The 22,560-nt window shown below is 41.0% G+C and overlaps 1 protein-coding gene across 1 annotated transcript in view; it reads left to right on the top strand.

The window, feature by feature from the left end:
• LOC126234777 (chymotrypsin-like elastase family member 1) overlaps positions 1-22,560 on the top strand; it is a 65,563-nt gene that overhangs the window by 30,226 nt on the left and 12,777 nt on the right. The window contains exons 4-6 of the mRNA XM_049943526.1: positions 1,730-1,821; positions 14,844-14,959; positions 22,103-22,302. Coding sequence (XP_049799483.1) covers positions 1,730-1,821; positions 14,844-14,959; positions 22,103-22,302 — 408 coding nt within the window. The remainder of the gene's footprint in view (positions 1-1,729; positions 1,822-14,843; positions 14,960-22,102; positions 22,303-22,560) is intronic.

Raw genomic sequence — 22,560 nt, 5'->3', positions numbered from 1 at the left:
GTTTCTCCAAGTTCACGAAATATTAAACACAATCAAGTCATCGACTGAATACCTTCGGCAGCAGCCTGTGGCTGAAGAAGTCGGGTTGAGGGGTACACTTAGCATGCGAGGTAAAGGCCCCTATAATGTCACTCCTTAAAAACAACAACTACCAAAACAAAAAATTTACAATTTATTCAAGACAACATTCATAAAACAGCTAAGAGAGAATCAACACGTGGCCATATTTAAGACAATACCAAAATCACACATAGCTTGCTTCTTAAGCAAGGCGTCACATTATAATCACCAAGACTGACTTAAAGAGATGAGCCACAAAGAGATCACAATAGCGACAAAGATCCTAGTACACCCGGGTAGTCGATAGTATCGTGCCAAGGAGCTGGTGTCCAGAAAAGGTGCACCGCGGCTCACAGTCAGTTTACTGAAGAAAGCACACAGTGCATAGAAGAAAGCTCTGTTTACATAATGTGTGTCGACAACAAGTGTAATTTATGTTTGTTGGAAAACCAAATAAAGAACATGAAACACAAATAGATAATTTTGATACTGAACCTGTTAACTGATTGCGGCCAGAGTATGTAATTATAAGATGAAGGAGAACTTAGCCAAAAGCTTACGGGTGTTTAACAGGGCAACACGGTCACCTAGTTACCACATACAGCCTGCTGATCTACAATGTATTCTAAATAAAATAACTTAGCTGCCCCGCCTTCGCTCTCCCTCCGTCTGTTGCGTCTCGAGAAAGCACTATCGCTTACCTAAAGTCTATTTACGTGACAAGACATCTACTATGGAATAACCTCTCCCGTTACATAACAGAATAATTACTTGGAGAAGAAAGTTGCTGCTTCCTTTATATACAAAATTTCATAAAAACACGGTGCCTTAATCCCTACTCAGTCTCCTGTAACTACCGTCGTAATATATTACTTTACTTCAAGACAAATTTTCCGATACTTTCCTGTCTCAATTTCACTTTTCGCAGGATTATATACTTTAATGTAATATTTTTAAAGTACACTTTTTTCGTTAGACGATGACAATTATTAAAATAGCTTATAGTTCCGTCCACAATCACATTCTGCATTTGTTTTTAGGATTAGTGGTTTGGACCATATCAGTCATCTTCAGGGCAAAGTATGGTCTTCTTCTCTAAAATTTTTTCTGAAGAGGATAAGAACTGTAAATTTATGAACTTTAATGTCACAGTGTTTGGAAGTACAAATTATTATTCTTTTCACCTTACAACTATTGTATAAACTCCTATTCTTTTTTGGATGCAAAGTACATGTTGATCTTACAAAGCAGTGTACAAATTACCCTTAAAATTCTTATGTGGGAACCATAAATTCTCCACTCTCACTGAATATTTATTTACAATTTTGACGTTACTATTTCCACTGTTGACTTTCAACTTTTGTACATATTGAACAGCAATGTCTAAAAAGCAAAACCATTGTCCTGCAGTTTTGTCATTATTCAACTATTCCAAATTTTTCAATATTTATTATGAAGAGATATTTCGAAAGTAAGACAAGTTTGTCAGACTGTGAAAGCAGTTCATACGTCTGAAACACTTCCGTACAAATTCTTCAGAAATGAGATGACAGTGTCATGATTTCCTATAAGAAATATTTTCTAACCATGTCTGTGAATACTCTACGATATTTTTGTAGGTGGCTGTAAGATTCGCAATACTAATCTCATGTACCTGTTGTGTTGACAGGCAGTGGCTGGAGCATACAACATCAGCAGTAATTCAAGCACAGAGCAATACGTTCCGGTAATAGAACAGATCCCATATCCTGAGTACAATGAGTAAGTATATTCCACTGCAAGTCTCTGCATTAGAAGTATATGTCATCATTCCACAAAATAATTTAGCTGAACTACGACTTCACCATTGCAACACGTCCTTGCTGACTAAGGTCTTTCCTTTTATTTTATTAAAAAAAAGAAACCACTAAATCTGGATCCCTCAACGCAAACTGAACATGGTGCCAGGTAAGACAATCTCATGAAGAAACGATGGTGACGTGCTGAAAAACTATACTTTGTCTTAATGGAAAATGTTTTAAAGTCATTATACAGTGCATACTGGAATACTTGTAGTGCGTACTTGTGTGTGTGTGTGTGTGTGTGTGTGTGTGTGTGTGTGTGTGTGTGTGTGTGTGTGTGTGTGTGTACATGGATACCTCATACTACGTCTTTTCAAACGTATATACAGCTCTGTTCGTCCTCTGTACCTCCTTGGTAATAATATACTGACACTGTTCCAATGTACTCTTTACTTCCCATTTGAACATTCATAAAACTTTTCTCATGTCTATTTATTCGATATACTGCTATCTTAAAACCTCTGTTACTTCTCTTTCTCTCCCTTTACGCATTGACAGTGCCAGTATGAACATACACAATCACAAATTCATGCCATACAACAAAACATAAATATATAATAATTGCAAGTTGTCGTAATTTGCCAGCTTCTGTTCTCTCTTACTCTCGAGCAACATACGCTTTGAACGAAACATTTTGCTGAACGACCTTTTGCACGTCGTCAACATTTATCCATCGTGACATTCTTTCCTCTGCAGTGTTCAGTCCATGTTACAGCTCGCTGTGAAAACATAAACTCTCCAGGTGTACAGAGCAAGGAGACTTTAGGACGATACGTCTTGTTTTGTTTATCATTCTGGTACGGACAGTTTCTTTAGTTTCTAAGTCAGTCCAAATTTCTTGAAGTAGTTGATAATGTCATCCCATGTGAGCTGAGTTGGTGATACTTTGCTGTCAGCTCCTGGCTTTGTTGTCTTCGGTTACACAACTTGAGGCCGCAGTGAATGGGCCGACCTTAGGGATCCAACGGATGTCCAGCACGACCCAGCAAGTCCGCTGACCAGTCTAGTTATCGCTCGCATTGAGGTTGACCCATCACCCGTGGTGGCGTGAAAGGTCACCTCGGTGCGTGACAGGGTGCGAGAGAATTGCCTCAGTGGGGGAGGGAGGGGGTGGGGCGGCGAACGTAAAGCCTCCCTAGTTAGTCTCACAAACAGATTCCAGGTGCTACCTGTGGCTGACAATGTTCCACAGTTAGATGCAGTCACTTGTCCAGTTGGCAGATGAGAGATCCAATGTTAGGCCCATTATGGATGCTGTTGGGGCTATGTCTGCCAAAGAGGTGAAGAAACCAGTGTGCATTGCGTATGCATACTGGCTGGAGTGATTCCAGATTAGAACGATTCGTTCCGGATGAACAGCACTTCGTGCAGCATACTGCGGGTGGTGGCTTACGTCGGTAGCAGTTATGTATATTGCTTTGGATCAGAAGAGCTTCTCTCTAGTTTCGACTGGTTATCTGAAGCGTTAAAAAGTGTCATTTTCGATTGCAACATAAAAGCAGAGCTTACCATTTGCAGCATATCGACAGGACCGATTGGGAACCTGTGGTACAGAGGCGACTGGAGAGTTTGAATCAGAAGGTCAGACGGTTTTACGACCGTGAAACTGTAGCTTCATCGACTTGCGCCATATGGTGGTGGGACTAAATAGATCAGACCGTTACACGCAGTAGTCCGCTTCACAGGTAGCGGGGACGATGTGGCGTGGACTGTGCGGTTATTTAGGTTAGAAGGTTTCAGAGAAACACAAAGAGGGCATCAGTCACAAAGCGTGCAATTCAAACACAGGAACAACATAGATCTACAAACAGTCACTATAGCACCTGTAGAATGTCGTAATTGTGTCAGAAAAATACCAGAGCTCCAAGTGGTAATGGAAAGCACTGAGGTCCAAATCGTTTTAGACACCGAAAGTTGGCTGAAGCTGGATATAAACTCAGGTGAAATATTTTCGGAGGAATTAACGGTGTTGGGAAAAGAAAGGGTAAATACAGTTGGAAGTGGCGTATTTGTGCCTGTTACAATTAGTTTATCATGTGGGGAAATTTAAGTAGATAGATCCTGTCAGTCAGTATGGTTAGAGATCATTCTTGGCAACCGGCATAAAATAATAACTGGATCATTTTACCGACACCGACACCACCTCCCCCCCCCCCCCCCCCCACACACACCCCATTCGCCCAACTCAGGTGATACTATAGCCGATAGGTCTAAAGAAAACTTGAGTCCAATTTCAAACACGCTTCATACCGACACAATTATAGTTGGTGGTGTCTTCAATTTACCCTCGATATGTTGGCGAAAATACACGTTTAAATCCGGAGGTACGCATAAAACATCATACTAAATGCCTGCACTACACTTTTCCGTCCTGTTGTGGAGTACTGCAGCGCGGTGTGGGATCCTTACCAGACAGGATTAGCGGAGTATATTAAGAAAGTTCAAACAAGGGAAGCGCGTTTTGTATTATCGAGTAACAGGGGAGACAGTGTCACGGACGTGTTACAGGATTTGGGGTGAACATCACTGAAACAAAGGCGTTTCTCGTTGCGGTGGAATCTTATCGCGAAAATTCAGTCACAAACTTTCTCCTCCGAATGCGCAAATATTTCTTTGACGCCGACCTACATATGAATAAACGATTACCATAATAAAATAGGGCAAATCAGAGCTCACTCTGAAAGATATAGGTGTTCATTTTTCCGCTCGCTGTTCGAGATTGGAATAATAGAGAAACAGTGTGAAGATGGTTCGATGAACCCTCTGCCAGGCGCTTAAGCATGATTTATAGAACAGTCATTTAGATGTAGATGTTCATTTAGACGATGCAGATGTTGATGTATCGTAATGCCGTCATCTCAAAACATGTTTTCACTCAGCTAACTTCCGTCATTTACTGAACATAAATAATTATGAAGATCTAACAGACACATTAATCGATTATGGTGAAACGTCCCCTTTTGAACAATTATACACGACTGTCCTTAACCTGACACACAATATTTTTTTTGCGCAACGCAATCTGACTTTCAAAAATCCCTACAAAACAATGGCCCTGACTAACATTGAACTATACGTTTCACAAATCACTTACCTCACAAAAATCTTGGTTTCTCCCACTACTGCAATACAGCCAGCGCCACTACTGCCAGCTAAATAAAAGATTCAGACTATGGAAGGCTCTAACTACTGATAGGGATAGTTAGCAAATGAAAGATATTAATAGAGAACAAACAATGTATTTACCTTGATATCATATATATATATATATATATATATATATATATATATATATATATATATATATATATAGAGGAGTTCATGACGAATTTCAAAACTCCGCCATCTCTCTCCCCACATCCACCACTGCTGGCGGCTCACCTCCAACTGCGCAACGCTACGCGCTGTTAACAGCCAGCTGCCTAACACTACAATGGCGAGTATTACAACAATGCAAAGCAGCCACAGACTGCACACAGCACAGCCAGTGATTTTCATACAGAGGTGGCGTTACCAAAAAAAAAAAAAACCTAAACAGCCTACTTACATAGCCCCCATGCTCCCCACAAAAAATTTTGCAAATTGGTTTGGGCAGTGGCCAATACAGATTTGAAAACATTTTTCATAAGTACAATAACAAAGAAATCAAATGCACACACTTATTGATACAATGTTGGTCAAAAGCTAAAATTTTCTCACAGTCCATAAAGACAGTCCTGATCATTCATCACATTGCAGTGTTTTTCTCAAAGTCTGAGCAGTAAAAGAAAATGCACACGGAAGTATTGGATTTCCATGCCATCTTGAAGAAGTAGCGTTGTCCTTCCAATGGAAAGACAGTACTGACTCTCGACATGCAGACAGGTCATGTGCCACAACAGAGCAAACCCACAGCAGAGTCAATCGAAGTTTTGAAGAATATCGTTTGGTAGGTCATCACAGAGCAGACCCACTGTAGTCCTGTTAGAGATTGTGGTATTGGTGGGCCACCAGTGGTGCAGACCCAGTGCAGTCCTTGTAGAAATAATGGTATTGATGGATCATCAAAGATGTAGACCCACTGTAGTCCTTGTAGAGATGGCCAGCAGCCATCTGTTGTGACTGTGCAGGTGCACAATCACCATTGAAGAGTTTTGCGGCTAATATAGCAAGTCCGTAACCACCACTTGTGCACTCACAAAGTTTTTCAAATTGTCCTTAGAACCAGCAATGCTGTTATCCAGTCCCTTGCTGAATTATTAACACACGTGAAAACACTAACAGTCCCTACTTCTCACATATTGTCCATATACTATGACCAACAGAAATGTGTGCAGTGAAATGAATGCTTACAAGTTACTTAGTTTGATAAACTGGTGTCAATTACAATTTTATAACATGAGAACACAATAACAAAGGTACAAAACACATCAGTAAAGAACATAACAATACAGATAACATTTGTGGTAATAGGGGCTTTACAAAAGAATAGAAATAGACATGCATCAGTGTTACAAAAATAATGACATAAGTACATACATAAAGATCAGAATAAATTTTGAAACGTCAACTTCACACATGAGCATTAAAACAAAACAGAATAAATAATGTCTAAACATCTTTACAAAGAAAATAACATATTATTAATGCAAATTATATTTGAGGATAACAGTATTCCTCATCATAGTGAATGTAGCTTAGTATTAGAAGAGAAAAAAAATTCTATGAAACAGTACACAGAGACAGGAAGAAAACAAATACACGTGGGTACACAAACACATAGTGGGATAACACAAGGAAAGGACAGGGTTTCTTTTACTGCAGTGTTTTCAAGTTCGACCGTGTCGTTTTTGCGATGCTCTCTACAAAAGAACGTCAATAGCGAGGATAATGGCCTCCCTTTTTTTTTCTACCTGTGCCGCTGAAAAGGGCTCGCAATAATGGCTTTTTCTCCAGGCGTCTGACACACCTGGCCGCTCACAACGAATTATTTCACGGTCACTTACCTTTCTTAACGAAATATTTACGACAGCAGTTTTCGCTACAGCGACAGTCTCATATAAAAATTTCATAGGTCAAGAATTTGCGATACAAATCTGTAGAAACAAAATCGTATGAATATAACAGTGTCCAAATAAATTTTCGCCGGCATTGTGATACATTCACGCATTTACACACTTTTCATAACTCTTAAAGTACGATTCTCGGTTTACAACATCCTTTTTCACCAGTCAGAGTCCCTACCTTCTATTCATTATTCATATACATATAAACACATAATCACATTCCTTATATAGCATCATCTTATTGATCATAAACATATCTCAACAGCATAGTACACATCGTCATCGTAAAAATGACATCATAACACCTCAGTCAAATCTCAAAATCGTCGTAGCTTCCTCCAATAATTTCAAAACCTAAAAAAATTCTCTGCTCATGTCAAAAGTGTCATCTGCCTCAAACATACTTTAAAATCATGATCCCTTACCAAATACATCATTCAAAGCTCTCATAGTACCACAATGGTTCCGAAAAAATATGAAGAGTTCACAAAGTACTGACAAAATACAATTTCATAAGTGTGAAATTATTCAACTGTGTAATTACGTAAACATCTGTCACTAATATAGTAAAAAAATGTTTGTTTCTCTCAGGTAAATAATCAGATAGCTGTGTAATTTGTGTGTTAGAGAAATATGGTACCGATGTGTAAAGTTGTATAAGCAAATACCACATTAGCTAGGGTTCCTTGTGGTTGCCACACACATGGTACACAAAGTAAGCGTGTACCCCCCTGAGGATTAATGTAATTATACCCTCAGGTGTTACAGATTACAGCAATGGAATGAAATGTATCACGGAAAACCTTTGTATCATTGTACTCCAAATATCTTTAAAAATAAATATTTTAAGTACAAAATCAATCACTCAAATACGTGTCCTGTAGCGCTAAATGTGCGTCTTGTTGCAACATAATCTCTGTGGAAGTGTCGTAGTTATCGTCCTCCAAAAGCTAAGTTCTGCAGAAGTCAATGTACTTACCTCATGATACACAAAAGTGAAATGCTTTGCGTATAGATATCGTAGTTATTATGCTTATTGGGGTGATGAAGAAAGTACTGTACTGTAACGTATTGTTGTGCTATGGAAAACCCTGTCGCGTTGTAGCTATACTACAAAAGTTACTACTAAAACCTGTTTTACTTTCCAGAAGATTTCAGAAAAACTGTGCAGATATAAAACAGATACACCGCAAAAGCAACATTGTAAATTGTCACTCATTAGTAGCGTCGTGATAAAATCGTGTAGCTGTCACATAAACTAACCTCTGTGTCATCTGGTATCTCTCAGAAAGCACTTTAATTTCAGAATGTATTTTCAAATAAACCAAAATGTTGCATTAAAATCTCATTAGCAGTACCAGTATGTGTCCTAAGTATGTAAGCCTGATAGTCGTTCCGTAATCGTGTAACTAACAAGCAAGAATGTACAAATAACAACACTGTGTCGTCTGTTCACAATAACAATGCATTCGTAATTTCTGTTTAAAAATGTTCCCTAGGTTCTAGACTGGATATTTAACTTCAAACATTGTTGCATGTTAAGAGTTTCTTAAGTCTGACAAAGCATACTAGAAATGTGAAGTGAAAAGTTTTATGGCAAAGACAAAGTTAAAAAGCAGATTATCATTCAATAAATGGTTTTACATGTGAAATGTGGTGTAAACCTTTACTCTTCCTAGTACACAGACTTTCAACTGAAAAGCAATTGTCATGTTTTATACGTCGGTAAAGAATGCTAAAATTTTTCTCAAGGCTAGCGTCTTATGTTATTTTTCTCGGAGCTAGCGGGCGCACGCGGCTACCTGCGGTGCGAGTCATTGTCTGTTCCTTTGTTGGCGCGCGTCGTTATTGGGATTAGGAGAAGGCCCTGCCCTGTTTGAAGCTCGCCAGTTCTGATGGAATTCAGGTCTGTCATTTTGTTGGTAGTTTACATAGTTTCTTGTTTGTCGGTCATATGGTGGAGAATTTCTCCCGTTATCGTAACTGCGCGCTGAACGGTTGCGTCTGAAGTTATTTTGACTCCCTTGATAATAATTGTTTTGGTTTCCATATTGTCTGTTTCTACGGTTATCTGTGTCATATTCATAATTGCGGAAGCGCGATCTTTCTCTGTAACTATTACTCTGCCAGTGGTTGTCATAAGGGTGGTGTCTGTTTTGGTCACGATTTGTGTTGTGAGAGTAGCCTTGTCGTGTCCATTTATTATTTCTGTCGTCACGGAATTGTGACGGATGTGACCTGTAGTGATTGTTTTCCTGTTTTGGCATCCCGCGACTGTCTGTGTCAATTTCTAATTCTTGTAAGAGTCCCTGAAAAGCTTCAGTGTCGTCTTTGCAACGTCCTGCTAAAATAATATTTCTTAAATGTTCAGGCAATTTCATTAAGCAAATGCGGATGAGTTCTGAAGGGCTGTATGGGTTTGACAGGTACTGATTCTTGTGCAACATGTCTTCAAAATATTTCACAAGACTGGAGAATTCAGATTGTTCGAAATGTTTCATCATTATGATGCTATGTTTTACTCAGTCTTGTGTAGCTTGAGACCAAAATGCTGAGAGGAAGGCATGGTAAAATTCTCCTTCACTGTGACAATCGTGAATGACCGATCGCATTCTTACAGCTGGTTCATTCTCTAAATAGCCACACATAAATTCTAATCTGTGTTCTAACGACCAGCTGGGAGGAAAACAATGAGAGAATTGATGGAGCCACGCTTGTGGATGAATGTAGTTGCCGGAATTCTTAAATGTTTTGAATTTACGTGTAGTAATGAACAGCTTATAGTCAAAATCATCGTGTCGGCGAGTAGAATATCGGTCATTGTTACGTCGTGTCGGCGGTTCCATCTCAAAATTCGGTGTGCCTTGCCAATTTCTTTCATAATTTCCGAAGTGTCCTGTGTTATTATTTTGTGGTTGTTCCGTATTTCTATGTCCCTCTTCCCGTATTGGGGCGCGAGTGTCCTCTGAAATACGTAATTCTTGTATTACCTGCGTCAACTGATCTTGTACTTCCCGGATTTATCTTTTGTACTGTGTATTGATTTGATTTTGATTTTGTTTGAATTTTCTAATTTGTTCATACTCTTCTGTGTCAGTGAAGGCTACAGGTCTTGTGTCATTCAGATCATCATCTACCTTCGTAGATAAGTTAGTGAACTGATCTGAAAGTTCGGCTACTTTATCCGATAGTGTACTTATTTCCTCAGTGTGTTTTTCTGAACCAAATTTCAGAGTATCTACTGTGTCCTTTAAGTTTTCCTGAGTTTTTGCAAGTTGCGTAACCGAATCGGTAGATGCAACTGAGTCAAATTTACCTTGCAAGGTCTCATGATTTTCATGAACAGTAGTTTGCAGTTCTTTTATGGCTGCTTCATGATTCTGTAATGCATTTTCATGCCGCGAAAAAATAGGTTGAAAATGCTGACAAATTTGAGTTTTTACGTCATTACAGACTTTTTGACATTTCGATTCAATGTTATGTAACTCAGTAGTTAAATCTTCAAGTGTTTGTTCAAGAGTTTTTTCCAGTGGTCTAACTTTTGAAGCTGTTGCTGTGTTTGTCTCTGATTTTGTTCCACTGTGTCTAACTTTCGAAGATTTTGTCCCATTTGTTGCATTAATTGCAATAATAATGTATTAGCGTCTGGAATCTGTTTCTCTATGCTTTTTTCCAGTGCATTTTCACCGGCAACATTCACATTTTGACAAGCAGAAAATGTGTCTTGACTCATTTGAGAAAACGGTGAGGACCCAAAACCTGAGTCTGCAATATTTGCAAAATGATGTCCTGTCATTCCCGATTCCTGAGGCGAGCAGTTGCCGACTGATCGATCGATAATGCTTCCCTCTTCACTAATTGTTTCAATGTCCACGCCATTGTTTGCCACCCGCTCCATTTCCCTATGCACAGTTACCAAATTACTACTTTGAATATTAGTTAATTCATTACACGGTGGCGCTAACACACTGCTTTCGTCTTCGCTGTCATTTCTCAATTTACTTTGGAGCCTAGTGTTACGTTTTTCACACGCCATTATTGTCACAATATTTCACACGACAACACAGAAAAACACAACTTGAAGAGCAAAAATAGGGGAACACATTAACATAGCACTGAAAATAATATCTAGTTAATTGCAAGCGCAGCTGCGAAATACTTGCTGCAAATCTACATGCATGCCACAACTGCTTAACTGTACAACAATGAAAGACTGCAACTACAAAGGAGATTCTCTCTACAATTACGCACTAGCAATAAACAAAATCTACACTAATTACACAAACTACAAGAAAAAAATCAGAAGATTCCAGTGAGGTATCCTGGCAGGGTCGCCATATGAAACGTCCCCTTTTGAACAATTATACACGACTGTCCTTAACCTGACACACAATATTTTTTTTGCGCAACGCAATCTGACTTTCAAAAATCCCTACAAAAGAATGGCCCTGACTAACATTGAACTATACGTTTCACAAATCACTTACCTCACAAAAATCTTGGTTTCTCCCACTACTGCAATATAGCCAGCGCCACTACTGCCAGATAAATAAAAGATTCAAACTATGGAAGGCTCTAACTACTGATAGGGATAGTTAGCAAATGAAAGATATTAATAGAGAACAAACAAAGTATTTACCTTGATATCATATATATATATATATATATATATATATATATATATATATATATATATATATATATAGAGTTCATGACAAATTTCAAAACCCCGCCATCTCTCTTCCCACATCCACCACTGCTGGCGGCTCACCTCCAACTGCGCAACACTACGCGCTGTTAACAGCCAGCTGCCTAACACTACAATGGCGAGTATTACAACAATGCAAAGCAGCCACAGACTGCACACAGCACAGCCAGTGATTTTCATACAGAGGTGGCGTTACCAAAAAAAACCTGAACAGCCTACTTACTATGGAAACCACAAAAATTCAACTTGATCCATTCATTATACTACCTCATAAATAAGCGGAATTCATTAAATAAATGAAATTTGCTACATTTTTTTTACATTGATGCTTATCATTTGCGTTAATGAAAAATCGTTAATAAAATATGAAATAACGTTGAGAACAATACAGACCGACAAAGCAGATAACACTGTCGAATAAACGCATAACATTTACATAGGGCATCCAGATAAAATTATGCTAGTAATATATTGCACAGAGACTTATTAATGGTTTTTTCCCTGAATAAGTGTATGGGGTACGAACCCAAACACTTAATACAATAAAAGTTGCTTCGTACCTTAGTGGAATCATCACAGAGAAAATTTAGGTATCGATCGCTGTCTCGTAGTTAACGCCGTTACTTCGGGTAATTAGTTTAGAAAATATGTTACTTCACATATTACTGTTCTAATAGTGGACAGTAAGAAGTATGGAGGTTTTTGTTGGTCCCGTGCTCATGCGCGGCTAGCCAAAGGGTGAAGGCAACCAACCGCTTGACATAAACGGGAAATTCTGCTGCAGGTCTTGGTCCGGCACAAGTTTTAATATGTTATTGATAGGTGAAAAGGTACAGTACATCACGAGTTTTTTTCGTGGTGAAGTTATATAATTGTGTCCAGAGTCGCAGTTTATTTTATTTGCGGAGTGGCTACCGGTTTCGGTCCACTCTACCATCCTCAGGCCATTGGCATACATGCTCGGGAAACTAGCGTGACGACTGCGTACTAGATGATGCTCCGAGGATAGTAATGTGTACCGAAACAGGTAGCCAGGTGGAAAAATAAATAAACTGCGACTCTAGACATCGACATAGACTTTTTCAGTTTCGTATCCTTGGATAACAGAAGAGATATTGAACTGAATTGATGGAAGGCGAAAATATGAAAACGCCGTAAATGAAGAAGGTGAAAAGGAGTACAAATGTCTGAAAGCCGACAGGAAGTGCAAAGTGGCTAATCAGGGAAGGCTAGAGGACAAATGGAAGGATGTAGAAGCATATATCACTACAGGAAAGAGAGATGCCGTCTACAGGAAAATTAAAGAGGCTTTAGGAGAAAAGAAAACCACCTGGATGAATATTAAGAGCTCAGATGGAAAACCAGTCCTAAGCAAAGGAAGAAGGCAGAAAGGTGGAAGGGGTATATAGAGGGTCAATATAAGGGAGATATAGCGATTTTATGGAAATGGAAGACGACGTAGACGAGGGTAAAATGGGAGATATGATACTGCGTGAAGAATCTGACAGAGCTCTGAGAGACCTAAGTCGATACAAGGCCCCGTGTGTAGATAACATTCCATTAGAATTACTGATAGCCTTGATGGAGCCAGCCATGAGAGAACTCTACCTTCTGGTGAGCAAGATATATCAGACAGGCGAAATACCCTCAGACTTCAAGAAGAATAAAATAATTCATACTTTAATATGAAAATTAGCGAACTATCAGTTTAATAAGTCACGGCTGCAGAATATTAACACGAATTCTTTATAGACGAATGGAAAAACTGATATAAGCCGACCTCGGGGAAGATCAGTTTGGATTCCGTAAAAATGATGGAACGCGCGAAGCAATACTGACCCTACGACGTGTGTTAGAAGTTAGATTAAGTAAAGGCAAACCTACATTTCTACCATTTGTAGACTTAGAGAAGGCTTTTGACGATGTTGACTGGAATACTCTCTTGAAAATTCTGAAGGTGGCAGGGGTAAAATACAGGGAGCGAAAGGCTATTTACGGTTTTTACAGAAACCAGAGGGCAGTAATAAGAGTCGAGGTGCATGAAAGGGATGCAGTGGTCGAGAAGGGAGTGAGACAGGGGTATAGCCTGTCCCCATTGTTACTGAAGCTGTACACTGAGAAAACAGTAAAGGAAAGAAAAGAAAAAAATTGAAGTAGGAATTAAAATCCATGGAGAAGAAATAAAAAAAAAAAAAGACTGAAGTTTGCGGACGACATTGTAATTCTATCAGAGACAGCAAAGAACCTGGAAGAGGAGGTGAACGGAATGGACAGTGTCTTGAAAAGAGGGTATTAGATGAATACCAATAAAAGCAAAACGAGGATAATGGAATGTAGTCTAAGTACATCACGTGATGCTGAGAGATTTAGATGAAGAAGTGAGACACTTAAAAGTAGTACACGAGTCTTGCTGTTTGGGGAGCAAAATAACTGATGAAGATCGAATTAGAGAGGATATAAAATGCAGACTGGCGATGGCAAGGAAAGCGTTTATGAAGAAGAGAAATTTGTTAACACCGAGTATAGATTTAAGCGTCACGAAGTTTTCTTCTGAAAGTATTTGTATGGAGCGTAGCCACGTACCGAAGTGAAACATGGACGATAAATAGTGTAGACAAGAAGAGAGAAGAAGCTTCCGAATTGTTGTGCTACAGAAGAATGCAGTAGATTAGGTGGATGGATCATATAACTAATGAGGAGGTACTGAATAGAATAATTGTGGAGAAGAGGAATTTGGGGCACAATTTGACTAGAAGAGGGGATAGTTTGGTAGGACACATTCTGAGGCATCAAGGGATCACCGATTTAGTACTGGAGGGAAGCCTGGAGTGTAAAAATTGTGGAGAGAGACCGAGAGATGAATGGAATAAGTCTCAGGATAGATAGCATGGAGATCTGCGTCAAAGCAGTCTCTGGACTGAAGACCACAACTACAACTACAAAGGTAATACATCCGTACCTAATACAGCTGACGTCACTGAATTCTCAACCAGCGAATAATACACATACGTCCAATATATTCCCATCTGAACTTAAATAACACGCTTAACGAGTTCTTTAACAACGATAACGACTTCATTATTTGTCAATGATTTTTCTTCTCAATATTTCCAAACAACCGCTTTGTTACTCACTGTTAGTGCTTACACTTATTGCAGGCATGTAGTTTGCTTTCCTTCTGTCCATCAGCACTAGTAGCCTCGTCGGGCCTTACGATATCGCCGTCTTCAGGCTGCAGTACGCCCTGACGCTGGACTCTTTCGTGCAGGTTATTGGCTTACCCAGCGCTGAATCCATCCCTGAAGGTATGTGATCGACTACAATTTCATATATATTTACGCCATAACATGTAAAGCTAAGAAGGGACCATCAGACCTGTTCAACGCGGATTTCGGTGAGTTCTAAATACACTCCTGGAAATTGAAATAAGAACACCGTGAATTCATTGTACCAGGAAGGGGAAACTTTATTGACACATTCCTGGGGTCAGATACATCACATGATCACACTGACAGAACCACAGGCACATAGACACTGGCAACAGAGCATGCACAATGTTGGCACTAGTACAGTGTATATCCACCTTTCGCAGCAATGCAGGCTGCTATTCTCCCATGGAGACGATCGTAGAGATGCTGGATGTAGTCCTGTGGAACGGCTTGCCATGCCATTTCCACCTGGCGCCTCAGTTGGACCAGCGTTCGTGCTGGACGTGCAGATCGCGTGAGACGACGCTTCATCCAGTCCCAAACATGCTCAATGGGGGACAGATCCGGAGATCTTGCTGGCCAGGGTAGTTGACTTACACCTTCTAGAGCACGTTGGGTGGCACGGGATACATGCGGACGTGCATTGTCCTGTTGGAACAGCAAGTTCCCTTGCCGGTCTAGGAATGGTAGAACGATGGGTTCGATGACGGTTTGGATGTACCGTGCACTATTCAGTGTACCCTCGACGATCACCAGTGGTGTACGGCCAGTGTAGGAGATCGCTCCCCACACCATGATGCTGGGTGTTGGCCCTGTGTGCCTCGGTCGTATGCAGTCCTGATTGTGGCGCTCACCTGCACGGCGCCAAACACGCATACGACCATCATTGGCACCAAGGCAGAAGCGACTCTCATCGCTGCAGACGACACGTCTCCATTCGTTCCTCCATTCACGCCTGTCGCGACACCACTGGAGGCGGGCTGCACGATGTTGGGGCGTGAGCGGAAGACGGCCTAACGGTGTGCGGGACCGTAGCCCAGCTTCATGGAGACGGTTGCGAATGGTCCTCGCCGATACCCCAGGAGCAACAGTGTCCCTAATTTGCTGGGAAGTGGCGGTGCGGTCCCCTACGGCACTGCGTAGGATCCTACGGCCTTGGCGTGCATCCGTGCGACGCTGCGGTCCGGTCCCAGGTCGACGGGCACGTGCACCTTCCGCCGACCACTGGCGACAACATCGATGTACTGTGGAGACCTCACGCCCCACGTGTTGAGCAATTCGGCGGTACGTCCACCCGGCCTCCCGCATGCCCACTATACGCCCTTGCTCAAAGTCCGTCAACTGCACATACGGTTCACGTCCACGCTGTCGCGGCATGCTACCAGTGTTAAAGACTGCGATGGAGCTCCGTATGCCACGGCAAACTGGCTGACACTGACGGCGGCGGTGCACAAATGCTGCGCAGCTAGCACCATTCGACGGCCAACACCGCGGTTCCTGGTGTGTCCGCTGTGCCGTGCGTGTGATCATTGCTTGTACAGCCCTCTCGCAGTGTCCGGAGCAAGTATGGTGGGTCTGACACACCGGTGTCAATGTGTTCTTTTTTCCATTTCCAGGAGTGTATGTTGTAGAGTGACCTTTCTTGAATACCTGGCTTGCGGATTTTCATGCTACGACTCCTATTTTCTGAGAAGATCGATGCTGAAATTTTTTGTGTACCGCCTATACCTGTAACTTTGGTCCTGCTGCGACGTAGCGTAGCGCTGCGGCTAAGGTTCACGGCTACATTGCTGGCAGGATGGGTTCAAATCCTGCCAGTGCATTTTTCCATACATTCTTGATTCGTGGGAAAGACAGACTAATTAGAGTCCTTACGTCCACATCTTTGTATACGAAAGAGAAACATTCAGTAACACTGTAAAAATTCTCACCCATATGTAGTCCACCTCATTTTCACAGGTGAACTGTCTGCGCTAACAGAATAGAAATATAATAAATGTGGTGTCACCGCCAGACACCACACTTGCTAGGTGGTAGCCTTTAAATCGACAGTGGTCCGTTAGTATACGTCGGACCCGCGTGTCGCCACTATCAGTGATTGCAGACCGAGCGCCGCCACACGGCAAGTCTAGTCTAGAGAGACTCCCCAGCACTCTCCCCAGTTGTACAACCGACTTTGCTAGCGATGGTTCACTGCCTACTTACGTTCTCATTTGCCGAGACGATAGTTTAGCATAGCCTTCAGCTACGTCATTTGCTACGACCTAGCAAGGCGCCGTTATCAGTTACTATTGATATTGTGAATCCTGTACCGTCAAGACCGACGTTCATCATTAATGGATTAAAGTTAAGTATTCCACCTGCTACGACCGCTTTCTAAATTCTAATTTCCTTGTCCTGTTCCAGACCTCACGCCAGCCTGCGTGAGCTAAAACGCGTGCCTTTCGGCCTCCTTTAGTAAAACGGTGTTGGCTCTCTTGCCAACCACAACAGAAACCAAGTCCAAAAACATTTTATTGGACTCACCAAAACGAAACAATAATACAATCTCCAAAAGAATAACATATTCGATCACAACTGCGGATCGTCACCAATATACAATAACAAATAATAACAGATAAACCCATCTCGTCACGGGAAGAAATCACAATCCAACAATTCTGCAATGTCAAGAAGTTTGTCGACCATACCACGTCCATCTGCAAGATATGGGCCAGCTGGAAGAGGTGTCTGTCTGTGAGTGCCGGGGTGGCAGTTCTGTATGCTTACAAGCAGTACCTCGAACTGCACGTTCTCTGTGGTGCAGGCATCCCGTGTTGGTTGGACGTGAAGTGGGATGCTTGTGGAGTAGGCTCTACGATGTCTGAATGGGCGGCCACAGCAACAGGCAAGCTAATATTATCACGAAAGAATTGAAAATGCTCTCGACTTGATATAGAGTAATAGAGAAACCGTTTGATGGGTTGGTTGCACAAAAATACATTATTTAATTCTGAATCAGTGTGGTGCACCTCCTTTCACAGGACTGATCAAATACGCATGGTTCACATCGAAGTTGGTCGAAGTGAGAGAACCATTTTTTTGAGTATAAATGAAATTGGTTTTCGGTATCGATGTTGGAAATCTGTGTTTCTCCAAAGCAATAGTGTTCGTAAAATGTGCATGGTGCTACACAAAGTTGCGTTTCAGTTGCTTCTGCATCAAGTACCATTCGGAATTCCGTTCTACCACAGAAAGTGATGGCGAGAATGACGATTTTGTAATCTACACCTACATGGATACTCTGAAAATCACATTTAAGTGCCTGTGAGAGGGTTCATCGAACCACTTCACAATTCTCTATTATTCCAATCTCGTATAGCACGCGGAGAGAAGGAACAAATGTATCTTTACGTACGAGCTCTGATCTCCCTTATGTTATCGTGGTGATCGTTCCGCCCTATGTAGGTCGGTGTCAACAAAATATTTTCGCATTCCGAGGAGAAAGTTGGTGATTGGAATTTCGTGAGAAGATACCGTCGCAACGAAAAACGCCTTTCTTTTAATGATTTCCGTCCCAAATTCTACGTCATTTCTGTGGCACTCTCTCCCATATTTCGCCATAATACAATACGTGCTGCCTTTCTTTGAACTTTTTCGATGCACTCCGTCAGTCCTACCTGGTAAGGATCCCACACAGCGCAGCACTTTTCTAAAAGAGGACGGACAAGCGTAGTATAGGCAGTCTCCTTAGTAGGTCTGTTAACATTTTCTAAGTGTCCTGCCAATAAAACGCAGCCTTTGGTTAGCCTTCCCCATAACATTTTCTATGTGTTCTTTCCAATTTAAGTTCATCGTAATTGTAATACCTAGGTATTTAGTTGAATTTGCGGCTCTTAGATTAGACTGATTTATCGTGTAACCGAAGTTGAACGAGTTCCTTTTAGCACTCATGTGCATGACCTCACACGTTTCGTTATTTAGGGTTACCTGCCACTTTTCGCACCATTCACACATTTTTTTTCTAAAACGTTTAGCAGTTTGTTTTGATCTTCTGATGACTTTATTAGTCGATAAATGACAGCGTCATCTGCAAACAACCAAAGACGGCTGCTCAGATTGTCTCCCAAATCGTTTACATAGATAAGGAACAACAAAGGGCCTGTAACACTATCTTGGGGAACGCCTGAAATCACTTCTGTTTTACTCGATGACTTTCCATCAGTTACTACGAACTGTGACCTCTCTGACAGGAAATCGCAAATCCAGTCACATAAATGGGACGATATTCCATAAGCACGCAATTTTACTACCAGCCGCTTGTACGGTACAGAGTCAAAAGCCTTCCGGAAATCCAGGAATACGGTATCGATCTGAAATCCCTTGTCAATAGCATTCAGCACTTCATGTGAATAAAGAGCTAGTTGTGTTTAGCAGAAACTATGTTTTCTAAACCCATTTTGACTGTGTGTCAATTATGTAACAAACGGAATACACATTTGAAGAAAGATGACTGCAATGATCGACCTATTAATGAAATTAATACCACAAAAAAGACTATTTTTAGTTTGTTTGCATGGCATATACTACTTAGTGATATTCTGACCAATGAAACTGAAAAAATATAAACATACCGACAGAATTCTAATCCCTACCACCAGCGCTGAAGGCGTGAACGCTGGCCGCTGCGCTACGCTCGCTTGGTCGAAACATGAGTAGCGTTAAATTAATGGCTGGTACCATGAAACTAGTTTATCGGAAACTAGAGGTTCTCACATGAAAAGCCGTTATCCCCGTATTAAGGACACTTTCCTTAACAACATACTCAACAGTTATCAAAACCCGTGTTTAACAGGTCTGATTGTTCCTTTGTAAGTTGATACTTACATGTGATTAAAACTTCCCTGGTACAGGACGGTGTGGCCAGATTGTCAGCTTATTATCTGCCGGACTAAGTTTCGTAATGGGCAGTAATATTATAGTAAACAGAAAGTATTCTAACAAAACCCTTACATTGTCTAGAAAAATCGAATTGAATGGAGGTAATTATTATAGTTTATTCACAACAATTTCTTGTCGTTGGGCCCCTCAGAGACAATACTGAAACTGAAAACAGTACGTCTTCAACTTTTTCTTTTGCCTTTTGCCCTTTACCGCTGGGGACATAGTGTGTGAACCGCAACTGTCTGTGTGTAGTATTATTTATGTGGAAGCGTGTGAGAGATCCCTAAATGTTTCCAAATCGTGTACATGATGCGGGACTGTAATACCAGTCAAATATTCACCCAGTCGGATCTGGAAAACCGTTTAAAAATTACATTATGGCTGGTCAGGGCACCATCTTCATCATTAGACCGCCGGACGGATTCAATGCGAAGGCGGCTCCTCTCCCTGTCCGGGAAGTAACTCTTTAACAGGCACTGCTACCCAGGCTGGTTGTAACCAGAAACGGAAACCAAATCGGAAGAAAGAAAATTAAAGTAAATGTATGAAATAGCTACTACAGGAATTGTGGCAACAAGTACCAAGATCCAATGTGAGCATAAGGTCTTTGATAGGCTCCAGTAATAAAGATGGATGGTAAACATTAGATGAGTGTTGCTTGTTGGCTGTACAGCCTGCCAGCCAGTTGAGAAGTACCGTTGGTAGTATGGAACAACAATAATACACATTACATTAAAGCTTCGAACCAAACATAAACAGTGGCGGTTGTGTGAACTTCCCGAAAGAATTAAACGTGGAGGATATGTAAAACAACGCACGAGCAGTAACTGTCAAAGATAACAAAGGGACAGAGATGACTATTACCACAGTCTCGTTCAGTGAAGTGCCGGCTTTCGCCTGGAAAGCTGGCGTGACGACTGGATGACAGGGTGTCGCCTGAGGATGGTACTGTGTGCCAAAAATGGTAGCCAACATGCAAAATAAATAAATTGCGACTGCGAACCAAAACATACACTTCGTATCTCCATAATTGAAATGGACGATTTGGGACGCCAGCTAGTATAATATGTTAAAAAATGACGAAATTCCTCCAGCTGTATTAAGGTCTTGGTTTTATTGGCAACTAGTTTCGATGTTGTTACAATATCATCTTCACGCCCATACCTGTTGACAGCAACTGTATGTGTCTAACACTAGTAGTCAGTGGTGAGATAAATGGTTCAAATGGCTCTGAGCACTATGGGACTTAACATCTGAGGTCATCAGTCCCCTAGAACTTTGAACTACTTAAACTTAACTAACCTAAGGACATCACACACATCCATGCCCGAGGCAGGATTCGAACCTGCGACCGTAGCGGTCGCGCGGTTCCAGACTGAAGCGCCTAGAACCGCTCAGCCACACCTGCCGGCAGTGGTGAGATAACCGTGTTCCATGCGTAAGGCAGGTAGTAGCTCTAACCTGCCTTCCGCGTTCCGCATGGAACACGCCTATCACACCACTGACTACCTGTGTTAGACACATACAGTTGCTGTCAACAAGTATGGGCCTGAAGATGATGTTGCAACAACACCGATACTAGTCGCCAATAAAACCAACACCTTAATACAGCTGGAGGAATTTCGTCATTTTTTAACATAAATCTAAAACATACAGTTTTTCAGAATATCAGATCAAGTGTCAGTATTTCGGGCCTCTGTATCACGTTGGGGAATCAAAGCATACTCAGTTCTCAGAGTTAGATATTGTTTATAGTTTAGCAACTTTAGTCATTTGTATATTGTTGTTTATCTAGTTCACGATATAAAGTTAATTACATCAATCAAGAATTCCTGTTAGGTGCTAGTGTTGTTATTTTCACAAATACTTAAAACTATGACTGCTTGTGTTGTTAGTATCACTGTTCCCCGATAGGTACCGAGGTAGTAATGATTTTTGCTAGTACTTAACTACAAACATTTTAATTTTGAGTAATAAAACATTTGTAAATTTAACAATTAACTAAATTTTTTCCCATAACCCCTCGGGGCAGAATCTGTGAGTTCCTCCTTGTTATTTCCAAATAATATTTGCATTGTAATTTCGTATCTGCATAAAGTTGCCACATGCGTACATGGCTCGATGTACGTATAATTTAATCAATAAATATTAATTAACTCTCATAATTTTATAAAATATTTATGGGTTTCCCTCTTATGCTTGCCTTTGCGTTAATATATCCATGTACTGTTGCCACACACATATTGTTTCGCGTCCTGTACATGGTAACAAACCATAAATTTAGATTGCCTCTGTATCCTCTTGTCCACATTTCAGGAGGGTCCGACGCAACCCTTTGGGGTTGGGGATACACGGAGACTGGTCGACCCACTGAGATATTACAGACTGTCACCGTCACTATCTATGACTATGGAACTTGCCTGGAATACCTTCAGTACATGAATGTGACATCGTTTGTGCTCACAGAAGCCATTTTGTGTACAGGACCTTTCGATGAAGGCATTTCCATGTGTGCGGTAAGTATATAGACCAAACAGCCTCCCTACGCTTGCTTAGGTCTAAGTGCTGCTGAGGCTACATTTCCAGAATACATATTGCGCTCTGCGCTTTTTTTTTTTTAAATTTGTGAGCCGATCACTTCTCATCACTTCTCATGTGATATTGCAGGTATTGATGTAAACTGATAAATACATATTATGCCCTGAAATTTACCTCCAGAAAGTTAATTTGATAGATGGAAGATTTGACCCTTTTACCAGCGATAGGTGGAAGTG

The sequence above is a fragment of the Schistocerca nitens genome, chromosome 2 (genome assembly GCF_023898315.1).
Source record: "Schistocerca nitens isolate TAMUIC-IGC-003100 chromosome 2, iqSchNite1.1, whole genome shotgun sequence".
In the NCBI taxonomy this organism is placed as follows: Eukaryota; Metazoa; Arthropoda; class Insecta; order Orthoptera; family Acrididae; genus Schistocerca; species Schistocerca nitens.
The sequence above is the reverse complement of the archived record's forward strand: the minus strand, read 5'-3'. Positions and strand labels throughout refer to the sequence as shown.